The sequence below is a fragment of the Tenebrio molitor genome, chromosome 4, assembly GCF_963966145.1.
Source record: "Tenebrio molitor chromosome 4, icTenMoli1.1, whole genome shotgun sequence".
In the NCBI taxonomy this organism is placed as follows: domain Eukaryota; kingdom Metazoa; phylum Arthropoda; class Insecta; order Coleoptera; family Tenebrionidae; genus Tenebrio; species Tenebrio molitor.
In genome coordinates, this window is record NC_091049.1 from 26,733,482 (window position 1) to 26,746,610 (window position 13,129).

General features: G+C 42.1%; 1 protein-coding gene and 1 long non-coding RNA gene across 2 annotated transcripts; both read left to right on the forward strand.

Annotated features, from left to right (window-relative positions):
• Positions 1-1,782: 1,782 nt before the first annotated feature.
• On the forward strand, positions 1,783-2,418 carry LOC138127680 (uncharacterized). Its single transcript, XR_011158335.1, has 3 exons — positions 1,783-2,016; positions 2,067-2,156; positions 2,206-2,418. It is a non-coding gene; the product is annotated as an uncharacterized lncRNA (long non-coding RNA).
• Positions 2,419-4,320: 1,902 nt separating this feature from the next.
• On the forward strand, positions 4,321-11,925 carry LOC138129423 (fatty acid synthase-like). The gene is given in 20 exon segments (XM_069045716.1): positions 4,321-4,403; positions 4,445-4,789; positions 4,837-5,040; positions 5,096-6,067; positions 6,117-6,384; positions 6,463-6,623; positions 6,676-6,905; positions 6,953-7,313; positions 7,360-7,617; positions 7,664-8,654; positions 8,706-8,836; positions 8,886-9,042; positions 9,092-9,691; positions 9,755-9,969; positions 10,012-10,263; positions 10,315-10,468; positions 10,519-10,874; positions 10,922-11,228; positions 11,278-11,541; positions 11,590-11,925. Coding segments are annotated over 20 exon segments (6,645 nt in total).
• Positions 11,926-13,129: the final 1,204 nt, after the last annotated feature.

The following is a 13,129-nucleotide window of genomic DNA, read 5'->3' on the forward strand; positions in this document are numbered from 1 at the left end:
TTTCTTGCTTGTCCGTATCTTTTTCCCCTTCACTCAGTTCCCCATTCATCCATATTCTTTCTGCTTTCAATCGTTCCCCTTCTTCACTGACATACCCATTCTTCATTCATTCTGCTCCGTGTCCTTTTTCTTTTCTCTCCAGCATTCCGTCAGTCTGCTGCACTCTTCCCTTCCATCCATTTTGTGTTTAAACTTTGCCGCTCTCTTTCCCACTTTCACTCTCATCCTATTCCTCTTGCACTCTTCCCTCACTACGTAACCTGGCGTTTCTCTGTCCACTCCTAGCACGCCTCTCAAATAGTTTTCATGCACTCTCTCTACCTCTTCTTGTTCCTTCCATCCCAAGATCTCTGCCTTGTACATCAATATACTCTCTATCGTGCTCTCAAACATCATTCTCCTCTTGAAATCACCTCCCCACTTTCTCTCTCCTATTTCCAATAGAAATCAATGATTCAAAATAGTTATTTCACTAGCCCATAAAAACCAGATTGCCAAAACGTTTTCTAATAATCATAAATGTGTAAGTTTGGAGTTCTTGAAATTTCGACATTAAAAAAGAAAAATTTAAAAAAAAATTCACCTTTATTTTATTCACTTTATTTAACAGCGTGTTGGAAATTTGGGGCACCGTTTAAATAAATTTAAACCTTCCAGCGAACAATTTTCTAAGAAGAAACAGTTGTTGACAAACACATAATTAAAATAACAATAAATATTAGATTTCATTATATGTATCCTCCATAATTTCAGTAATAAACTGTTTCCGATATCCCAATTTGGTCATCAAATACATTTGAAAAAAATATAATTGCAGCGTTCGCTTCGAATTATTAACTGAATTAAGAGATAATTTTTCCTAATATATTTTACGACATTCTACGTGTAGTCAGTTGATTGGTTATTTTTATGACAACTGTACTAGCAAGAATTTCTTGCCTCTCTCTTGCCAACAATTAGTTGCCATTATGGACTATGACCATCACAACCTCCTCAACTGTAAGTTACCAATAAATCTACAATTTCAAATGGATAATTTTCCTGTGGACATTTTCCAGACGACTACTTATATCTAGTTAGAGTGTTGGGCAGCGACATTTATCTTTCAAAATGTGTCAAATTCATCCTGAAGCGTCAGCTTCCACATGACACTCCTAGTCGCCCAACTGTATTTCTTTCTTCTGGCACCAAGCACAACACTCTTAATCAGTTACAGACCACCCTTCCTGCAAATATGTTACATAATACTTGTCCAAAACGTCACAACTTCTCCATAAAGTTTCCATTTTTATAGAAACGACAAACTCAGTTTGCATTAACTGCGCTGTCGTGTTCGTCGAAGGAATCTATTTCGTCTACTCGTTCTCTCTCTTTTTGGCAAACCTGAACGACATTGTCCATCTGACGAAGAAGTCGCAATCGTTCGAGGAATTCGGCGAACCTCGAGACTTGGCAAGCTTCAAAAATCGACAGAACAAGTTGATGAAGTTCTTGTACGTCAACAGCGTGGGCGGAATGCTAGGTTACTCTGCTTGGAGTTACTTGGAAGAACTCACTTGCAGGAGAACCAGTTTTGATCAGTACAGACGAGAGACCTGTGGTGTGCTGGTACCGATTTGGGTTCCCTTCAGTTTGGACAATCCCCTTGTGAAGAATGTTGTTTTGGTGGCGCAGACCTTTCATATTGTCCTCTCTCTGATGTGCGCCATGACGGCAACGTGCTTCATCATTACTTGCATCGATCTGATCACGCTAAAAATGCAGCATCTGAACGAAAATCTAGAAAGCGTGAAGGAGCTACCACAGGAGCAGAAGAAAGAAAAGCTCGTCTGGTGTGTCAACTATCACGTTCACATTATCGGGTGAGTGGTTGGTAACCATCAGGAAGTATTTTTGTTAAGTTGGTATCACCACATATTAACAGAGGAGTACAACAACATCTTCAGTAATATAAACGCGGTACATTTTACTTTGTCGGCAGTGGTAATGGCGCTGTTGATTCATCAGGTTCTTCATGTAAGTACCCAAAAATCAGAAAGTGGTTTTTTAATTAGATTAGTTATTAGGAAATGGTACTGAAACAAGCGGTACAGCTGTGTGGGTGGTTCTTCATAATAGGTCTGTCGTGCCACGCTGGACAAAAGCTGATAAACGAGGTACGCAAAAATAGTACTGACAGGACTATCATTTGGAAGTACTTTTCAGAGCTTTTCCGTATCGCAGACGCTCTACTTTTTAGACTGGTACGAGTACGACTCCCAGTTGAAGTCCTACATCAAAATCATGATGGTTCGTTCTCAGAAGGAGTTGTCGATAACAGCAGGAATTCTCAATCAATACTCATATCAGTTCTTTCACCGTGTACGTACCAAAATCTTCTAACCACGAATTCCTACAGGTGCAGTTTTAGATTTTACAAGGAGCGTACACATACATGACGGTTTTGGCCCGTTACAAATAACTCACTGGTATGTCTCGGTGTTTGTTATTCACGGCAACGTAGGAGTAGAATAATCACTTGATCGCTTTTGACTAGCTCGTGTAGGGCAGTATCGAAAGCAGTAGTACCAGTACCCGAGTACTATTCGCAGATTTTGTAGTTGTAATCTCTTCTGGGCCGGAAAAGAATACACGACACGTGGAAAATCTGGAAAGTAGTCTAGTAAGGCTACGAGGAAGGTTGTGAGCTCAGGATTCAAAAAAGTAGTACGTCAGTGTACTTCCAGCACCATCTGTAGACTATAGCGTCTCTACCTCTACAGTTCTCTATTGTTAGTTTTTTCTTCGTTAATTTTCTTTTACCCGAATCAATTTGTTCTGTCGTCGCAAACGAAAAGGGCAAATCAGCAAGATGATCCTTCAAAAATAATAATTGAAAGATTTTTTTTTACTCTTAGGTAGAAATTTCCAGTGTGCCGTTGGGGTTCTGCAAAATTGATTAGCCTTCATGCTACCTCACAAGACAAATCATTTGTCTTTCAGAATTTAATTGATGGGGTAAAAAAATGTTATTAATCTGTTATTAAATAATATTAAATGTTTTTTTATTTATCCTTCCACGCTGAAAGAAATAAACATGAAATTTCACGACGATTCTTTAGTTGAGGGCTTTCCTGAGCCTTTTCAGCCACACTGACGGGAAGATTCGGGACGAGTACGGTGAGGATGGGTGCGGTGGTAGGTTCTGATGGGTGACCCAGCATATCTGTGATATGAGACCTGTCGCTCATACCACGATGTGATGATGTGGAAAAATCCCTGAAAAAATCCACACACCAGGTCAGGCGGCCGCCGGGATTAGAACCCAGGACCTCCCGAGTACAAAGTGGCGCGCTAGGCGCTTGGCCACGATGCTCGGTTCCAGACCTTGCAGCGTTAACATTTTTATAAGCACAGAAATGGTAAAAATGTCCTCTTGGGGAGTTTCGATAGAGCTTAAGCAGAACATCTGTCCTCTCCTGTTTTTCCTACTCTCTCCTTAGTCTGAGGTTAAAATGATGAAACGTTTTTGCAAACAGCAATCACTACTTCACTTTCGTGAACCAAGACAATTCTTTGTGTGTTTATGTGACTTAACAACAAATATTGTTATTCGCAAACAGGAAACCCGGGTCAGACAGGAATAAAATGCGAGTGTCATTTTTTAGTATCACTTTAAATTTGAAAAACATTAATTGGAAAATTACATAGGGAAAATTGCGTAAATGTGCATTACAATGCAATATGCGCAGGCAACTTTGCTTATTTCATTTCTTAAAATTTCACTCCCCGCTTCAGTCACTTCGCCATATAAATTAAGCAAAATAAAAACAAAATTCAAATGTCAGTTTTGTGGTACTCAGGTAGTTTACCAGCAAGGTAAGTGACCAAGACATTGCTTGTATTATTTCTTATTTACATTTATGAACATTTTCGTGCAAAAATAGAAGTGTTTTACTTGCAAAATTAAGAACAGTACGTAGAAGAGAAGAAATCTGGCTTTTCTTCTTTTTTCAATTGCCTCGTACTAAAGTCCACACGTAGTCACCCATGGTGTCATTGTTCTATTTGTCATAACTCATAACACTGTCTTTCCATCTTCGTTGTGTCTTTGTGGGACCTTTCACCACATTTTTCATTGAAGAAGTATTCTATCAAGTTTGAGTAGTTTTCACTGTTCTTCTTTCCTACGTATATTGATGTAGCACGATTGACAAAGTCAAAACGTGTCAAATCTGAAGCTCTTAGAGATTCTTCGTGAATTCCATTTTTCCAAATTTACTTTCTTGCTTTTCTAAGTTTTTAACATTTTTGTCAAATAAGTATCGAGCAATACTAAAAATGGACGCGAGTCAACCTCACGCTAGATCCGGCGAACCTAACTTCGAGTACGATGGCTCTCCTCTGCCCCTCCCGGCGAAGAAGTAGTAATTTCCGGCATGTCTGGTCGCCTTCCGGATTCCAGAACCATTCACGAATTCCGGGACAAGCTCTTCAGTAAAACGGACATGGTGAACGATCGACGCTGGAAACTTGACCACCCTGAAATACCACAGAGGGGTGGCAAGATCCCCAACGTGGACCGCTTCGATGCCGGATTCTTCGGAATGCACCATCGCCAAACCAAAGTTGTGGACGCCATGATGCGAATTTTATTGGAGACCGCGGTAGAGGCGATCATGGATGCTGGAATGAATCCGTCGGAGGTTGAAGGTTCAAAGACGGGAGTCTTCGTGGGTGCGTGTTGGTCGGAGATGGAAAACAGCATCCTAACGAGTATTACAGAACCGCAAAGATTTGGAATGACAGGGTAGGTTTCGACGGCGGTACTGTCGGTGCTGAGTTAATCGGTTTTAGGTACTTGCGCTCTTTGAACGCGCAGAGGGTCAGCTACTTTTTGAAACTGAAAGGTCCGGCGTGCATCGTCGACACAGCTTGCAGTAGTTCTCTGAACGCCTTGGATTTGGCTTTCAGAGCTATCAGGAGGGGACAATGCGACAATGCTATAGTTGCCGGTAGCAATATAATCCTACATCCAAGCAATACCCTTCAGTTCTTCCGGTAATGTTATCTGTACACGTTTGTAGTTATTTAAACATATCGCTGTTTACTCCAGGTTGAGAGTACTGAGTAGCGAAGGGGTGTGTCGCGTGTTCGACCAAGACGCCAACGGTTTCGTCAGAAGTGATACCGTCGCGTGCATCTTCCTCCAAAGAGCGAAGAACGCGCGTCGAATTTACGCCCAAATCATCAACACCAAAGTTAATTCTGACGGTTTCAAAAAACAAGGTATCAATTTCCCCTCTACTGTGGCGCAGAAGCAACTCCTGGAGGAAATCTACGAAGAAAGCGGGGTTCATCCCTCCAAACTCGGCTTTTTGGAGGCGCACGGGACCGGTACCCAAGCCGGAGACTTCCAAGAAGTCGAAGCCATCGATCACGCTTTGGCCAAAAAACGCAACAAACCTCTCTTGGTCGGTTCGGTCAAGTCAAATATCGGCCACACAGAACCATCTTCTGGGGTTTGTGGCATCATAAAAGTATTGATCGCAATGGATACTGGGTTGATTGCTCCTAATATCAACTTGAAAGAGATCAAGGGGGGCATGGAGGGTTTCGAGCAAGGTAGAATGAAGGTGGTACTCGATTTAACAGAGTTAGAAGGCGACGAGGCTCTGGTGGGAATCAAAAATTTCGGTTTAGGAGGTAATAACTGTCACGCGGTGCTCAAAAGGTTCAAAAAGAACAAAGTCGACGGAGGAGTACCCAGGGATGATGTTCCCAGATTGGTCTGCGTTAGTGGGAGGACAGAAGAAGCAGTTTTGTCTCTGTTGAACGATGTCAACAGTAGAAAACTTGACGAGGAACACGTTGGTCTTCTCCATCAAATTTACAAAAATAATCTTGGCAATCATATTTATCGAGGCTTCACAATAGCGTCGAAAAATGGTCCTCTCAGAACCTCCTCAAAATTCTTTTCCTTTAAACACAAACCTCTTTATGTCTATTTCGGGCAGTTCAAACGCTCCTTCAAGTTTCTAGGTTCCTGTCTTATGCATTTTCCAGTCTTCAAAAATACAATCTCCAGGTAAGTCTTTCCTCCTTCGAGGATTCACCCTAGTCTGTTTTACTTGAAGAATCGATAACATTTTAACAACCAAAAACGTCAACATTTTTGACACCATTTTGAAAGATGAAATCCAAGAAGACAACCTCCTCGGTGCCATCGTCGTGCAAGTCGGACTCGTGGATGTCTTGAAATCGTTAGAACTGCTCCCTACCACAGTGTATGACGACTCTTGGGGCAAGATAGTCAGCGCTTACTACTACGACGTCATCACCATAGAAGAAACAGCATTGAGAGCCTACAAGATCAGTCAAAAACCGTCCGACTTTGTGTCGAACGTCCCTTTCGACGACACCTCTGAATTGCATAGTGTGCTTAAATCAGTTCCCAAAAAACAAGACCGATACTTTAGCAAGAACCCAAATCAGGAGTTGTGCGGCGACACCTTGGGCCGTGAAACGTTGCTCAAAGTGCCAAAAAATTCGTTCGTATTGAATATTTCCGATCAACACTTAAACAACAAAGATGTGTTGCTTTCGGAAGGCGACGTAGTCATGTTTTTGGAGGTTCTGGGAAGGTATAAGCCAAAAATCCAAAGTGTGAGTTGGTTTTCACTCAAGATCTTGTAGATTGTACGAATGCGGTTACAATCCTCAATTGCACAAGTTGTATCCAGAAATCGTGTACCCTGTCAGTCGAGGAACTGCCATGATCTCACCCATGGTCAAGTGGGACCACGACAAGAGCTGGCTCGGTTACGAGTTTACTGAGTTCATTGCATCAGGAGTCGAACAGATGGAATACAACGTCTCGAACGACTACGAAGAGTTCAAGCACATAGTGGGACACGTGATTGATGGTTTGTTGATCTCGGTTTTAGCACAAACTGCTGACGTTAAATTTCAGGTTGCAACTTGTTCCCCGGCTCGGAACTTTTGTATTTAGTGTGGCAAACCCTTTCCCAAAGTTGGAAGTTGTCAGTGATCAACTTGCCTGTGGTTTTCGAAGATTGCAAATTCATCCGAGCTGTGACGATGTCGAAAAGTGGTTTTATCAAACTCTTCGTTACCATCCAGAGAGGCAGTGGCAACTTTGAAGTTTTGTACAAGGACATGGTTGTTGTAACCGGTCGAGTTTCCCACTGTTCTAATGTGAGTCAAGAACAAACGAATTTGAAACCATTTGATCTGTGCAGCAAAGATGCGACCCAAATTTTGGAACAAGACGAGATCTACAAAGAACTCAACCTTCGAGGCTACAATTACAGGCAGGACTGGCAATGTTGTCTAGATTTTTTCATAGATCCTGATTAGTGGTATCTTTAAGGGTATTGCGAGGTGTGATATAGGTGCCTCCACCGGTCTGGTCAAGTGGGAGAACAATTGGAGCACCTTCGTTGATAAAATGCTTTAAATGAAGATCCTTCAAGTTGACAACAGATTGCTCTATGTTCCTGTAGGGATAAAGAAGTTATCAATTGATCCGTTGAAACACTTGGAAGTTGTTGATAGTTTCAAAAATAACGAATCGCTGATTCCCGTGCACGTCTACAAAAAGTGCAACATCATAAAGTATGATTTGGTACCAACCTGGACGCTTTTAAATTATTCTTCGCAGATCTGGTGGAATTGAAATCCGTGGAGTTACTACGAAGTCCATTTCTAAGAAAAAACCTCGTTTAGAGCCAGTTTTGGAGAAATATGAGTTTGTTCCGAATCAGGGGTCGCTCGACTTGTTCCAGCTGATAAGAGTCAACATTCAAATCATCCTCGAGAATAGTCTAGAAAATCATTTCAAAGCTGTTGAACTTCTCCAGGGTTCCAGGGAAATTCTTTCGCCTCTTGTTTGCAAAGTTCTAGACGACGTCCCTGTCGTCACTCCTGATCTGATAGTCTCCACCAAAATCGTCTTGGACCCGATTCCTGGTGTCAAAATCGAACAATTTGTTCTAACTCCTCAGAGCAACTTGCTATTGGTCATTGCCACCAAACTTCTACAAAAACCATTTTCCATAAAACAGGTGTTGAATTCTCTTCATCCTAAAGGTTTTGTCTTGACTAGAGAAGAAGTCGACTTTGAGATCTCGGATTTGGACAATATCGAAGTTGTGACCGAATACACGACTGCCCAAGAGAAATTGATCCTTTTTAAGAAGTCTGAAAAAAAAATTGAGAAGAAGTTTGTCGAGGTGTCATCGAACAACTTCGAGTGGTTGTCTCAGTTGCAAAACTTTTTAAAATCTGAAGCCAATGTCGTGGTTTATGGTCAAAATCGCAAACCTGACGGCTTGATCGGATTGGTCAACTGTCTTAGAAAGGATTCGGGGGGAAACAAGGTAAAGTGTTTCTTAATGATGGACGAGGCGCCAGATTTCGACCCTCAACTACCTTTCTATGGAGATCAATTGAGAAAAAATCTCGCCATAAACATTTACAAATCGGGCAAATGGGGGACTTACAGACACTTGCTGTTGGAAGAGCTGCAAGAAGTGGAATGTGAGCATTGTTTCGGTAACGTTTTAGCAAAGGGAGACTTGTCGAACATGAGATGGTTGGAAGGGTCGCCAATTGACGAGTCCCAACTTCTCAAAACCCAAGTCCTCATCTATGTAAGTACAGTTTATTTTAACTGACGATGATGACTTCGCACTCCTTTGCAGAACTACTATTCCGCTATCAACTTCAAAGATATCATGCTGGCGACAGGTCGCATCGGTGCGAAAAATATTACCACAGACCGCATCGAAGAAGAGTGTCTAATAGGCTTCGAGTTCGCCGGATTAGATCCGAAGTAAATTTCCAAACAAATATCGCACGTTTCTACGATTTCTTGATTCAAGGGGGCGCCGAGTAATGGGAATTGTTGACAATCGTGGGATTGCAACTCACGTCAGAGGTGATTCTCAGTTGTTGTGGGCGGTACCCGAGTCTTGGAGCTTGGAAGACGCAGCCACCATCCCCATTGTCTACTCCACAGTGATTTACGCTTTGCTTATGGTGAAATTCTCAAACTAAGAATATGCCTTTTAACCCACTAACCTTGCAGGCCGTAGACCTCAAACCCAAGAGTACCGTCTTGATCCACTCCGGTACCGGCGGAATCGGTCTCGCCGCATTGAACGTCTGTCTCCACCACCAGTTAGAAATCTACGTCACCGTCGGGACTCAAGACAAGCGAGACTATCTTCGAAAGCACTACCCCCAGATTCCTGAAAGTCACATCGGCAACTCTCGCGATACCTCTTTCGAGGAAATGATCAAAGCCGGTACTAACAATCGCGGTGTTGACGCCGTGTTGAATTCTTTGAGCGAAGATAAGCTCAGAGCATCGGTGAGATGCTTGGCGCGCGGCGGACGCTTCTTAGAAATCGGTAAGGTTGACCTTGCGAACGACTCGAGTCTCAATCTTCTCTTGATCGAACGAGGAGCAAGCTACCACGGAATCATGTTGGATTGGATCTTCAAAAACTCGCCGGAATTAAAAATCAAACTTGTCGACGCTTTGTACAAAGGTGTTCAGGATGGGTACGTTAAGCCCTTACCGAGGGTCGTGTTCGGTAGAGACGAACTGGTGCAGGCGTTCAAATACATGACCACTGGGAAGCCCATAGGGAAGGTGTTGGTGAAAGTGAGGAACGAAGGAGATGTGCGCGGTGTTGGACCCAAAAGGTTATTCCCGGCGCTTCCGAGGTGAGTACTCTAATAGAAGAGGTCCACACACATCTTTGAGGCTCACCTGTGGTACTAATTACTGTAACTGCATTGAAGATTAATCTGTGACTTGATCAAGTCCTACGTCATCATTGGGGGATTGGGAGGAGTCGGTTTGGAATTAGCCGATTGGCTGGTCTTGAGAGAAGCCCAAAAGTTGGTCTTGGTCTCCAGATCTGGAGTACGAACCGGATACCAAGCCCAAAGGATAAGGTAAATTAGTGATTTTGACAATCTTCTCTTAACTCCCTCCAGACTTTGGAGGTCTTACGGCGTTGAGGTTGTAATTTCGACGCGCGACGTCACAACCAAGCAAGGCTGTCTCGATTTGATCAACGCAGCTACAGAACTAGGTCCCATCGACGCCATCTTCAATCTGGCCGTGGTCTTAAAAGATGCGCTTCTGAAGGACCAAACCGAAGAGGCTTTGCGCCTGTCCTTGGCCCCTAAAGCTGGAACTACCACCTATTTGGATCAAATAACTCGCGAGATCTGTCCACATTTGAGGTCAGTACTGAGCACTGAGTAAGCTTCCCAGGTGGTGATTATCTGCTTTAGGTATTTTGTAATCTTCTCTTCGGTGTCTTGCGGTCGCGGCTACGGCGGTATGACCAACTACGGCATGGCCAACTCGATCATGGAATGGATATGTGAAAGGAGAAAACGTGACGGATTTCCAGCTTTGGCGATACAGTGGGGCACCATCGGAGACGTACGTTAGAATCAATGGGAGTTGAGGAGTTTTGACTGTTGTTGTTCAAGGTGGGAATCGTTGCCAAGATGCAGAAGGAGAACAAGGAAGTGGCGATCGGTGGTACTTTTCAACAGAAGATTTCGAGTTGTCTGGAAGTGCTGGACAGGTTCTTAAAGCAAGACAATGCCATTGTTTCCAGCATGTTGGTCGCAGAGAAACGCAACAGGAGTCACGGTGTGATCAGCGCTGTCGAAGCCGTTGCCAACGTCTTGGGCATCAAGGACATCAAGACCGTGAGTCAACATGCTACCCTGGCCGAGCTGGGGATCGACTCGATGGTGGGTACCGAAGTTGTCGAACTTTTGGAGAAAGAGTTCGAGACTTACATCACCACCAAAGACGTCCGGTGCTTGAGTTTTGCCAAGTAAAAACTTCAAAATTGTGGTACACTTGACTCTACCGACATTCCAGATTGACAGAGATCGAGTCGAAGACGAAGGTTGGGAAAGAGAAGAGTCTGAACAAGACCCAACAAGGCAACGCCATGCTCATGCAGTTCATACCAGACAGCCAAGCCGATCGTAGACCGATTGTAAAACTCTCCGGTGAAGGCCAAGACAAGCATGCACAAACGGTTTTAGTCTTTCCGGGAATTCAAGGAGTCTTTACGCGCCTTGGCGGTCTGGTAGAAAGTCTCCAAGCTCGAGTTTTGGGAGTGCAGTACAGCTATCAGGAGCCAGAAGACTCTATAGAAGGAATTGCGAAAACAATCTTTCCAGTTAGTTGAAGTACTCTACTAAGCAATTGAGAGTATGATTTATTTTTAGCACGTTGAAGACAAGATATCCAGAGACCAACCGTTGACTTTAATCGGTTACTCTTTCGGCACCTTAGTCAGTCTAGAATTCCTTAGTTTACTAGAGAGTAGAGGTTATGCTGGTAAACTCGTTTTAATCGATGGTTCACCGACATATACACGGTCGTCTATATTAAAATCTCTTCCGGGCGACACAGAAGTCGAGTTCCAGGCAGATCTCGTCTGCAAAAATTTTTCGATGTTGATACCGGTGGATTTGCTGGCCCCGGACAAGGTATTACTATGATACACTTAGTTTCCGGTCTAGATTGTGCTGTTTCAGGCCAAGTTTTTGAAATGTTCTGATTTTGACGAAATGTGCGATTTAGCCTTGACGTTGTTACCTTCCGAAGTTGCCATTCGAGAAAAATTGGAGAAGCAAGCGATGGTGGTGTTGTACAAACGACTCAAGGCCGCCATAAATTACGAATATTCCCACGAGAAAATTCAATCGAGAGCGTACTTGTTCAAGGCCAAGTACGCCATAGTCAGCGAAGAAGATGATTGTCAATTGTCGAAAGTGTGCGAGCATTCCGTACAAGTTGTCACTGTGGATGGTGATCACGTGACAATATTGAACCAACCAGAGCTGGTGCAAGGCATCAATAAGATTGTATAATAAAGTTTCAATAACAGTCATTGACAATATCTTTGGACATTTTTGACCCCAGTTGTTAGATAGAGGTATTTGTCAATGATTTCGTATTCTATGGGCATTTGGACGGAGAACTTGCAAATTTGTACATATTTTCGGAGGTGTGAAACATTGGAAGTAACAAGGTTACAAAAATAAACTCTTGAGGTGCTCCAAAAATGACGAGCCAAATTTTGGTACAAATGCGCAGTACAACAAGAATGTTTGCTTCAGAAAAAAAAAAGAAAAAGAAAAGGGAAAAATACATACTTTCGTGTTCGTTTCTTGGGAAAAATAACCGGGAAAGTGATATATAACTAAATATAGTCAATTCACTTTTGTGTAATGACGAACTAGGGTTACTAAATTTAGTAACTTTTGTCTTGTGAACACATCTTTTTACCGCGAATTTTTAAATTTAATTTTTAAATCATTGCCAACTGTCGAATTTTCATATATTTTGTAAAAAAATCTGACAAAAAAATGTTCCAGTTAGTTCGTCATTACAAAAATGAATCCATTATATAAACTTTCCCGGTTATACTGGGTGTCCCAAAATTCGTGGAAGAACTCAGTGGGGCAATGTCAACTCATGTTAGAAAATAATGAGAAAATTAATAAAAAAATTCTATCCCTCTTAAATTTGAAGATATGGGAACTCAAAAGGTGCAGCTTTGATCACATTTATTTTAAATATTAAAAAAGATTTTCATTATTCGTCTTTTCTTAGCCATTGGCATTATAATTCTGAACGATTGTGATCAGGTTTGCAATTATTTTCTTCATTACTTTCAGCATTTCCAAACAGTAATTTTATGTCGGTTTTACCTAAAATAACGTACGGCAACATGGCTTTGATTGTTCTCCCCCATTTCCATGGATACAACAAAAATGAAATATTTGCAGACTTTTTGGATACATAGAATGTTTTTAAATGTTGCCACATTTAGTGTAACGAATAGGTCCATATCTTCGACAAAAACGAAGATTGATTTTTTTAAACATTTTTACTTGATATTTTAATGACTACTTAACAACGTATTGCTAAGTTGTTCCGCGAATTTTGGGGCACCCAGTATACCTAACTTGACATCTGTCAAAGATAATCTCAAAATTTACAATAAATTAATGTTTTTAAGACTTTGCCTAAACGAACACGAAAAATGTTATTCAATATTCGTGAACTGTT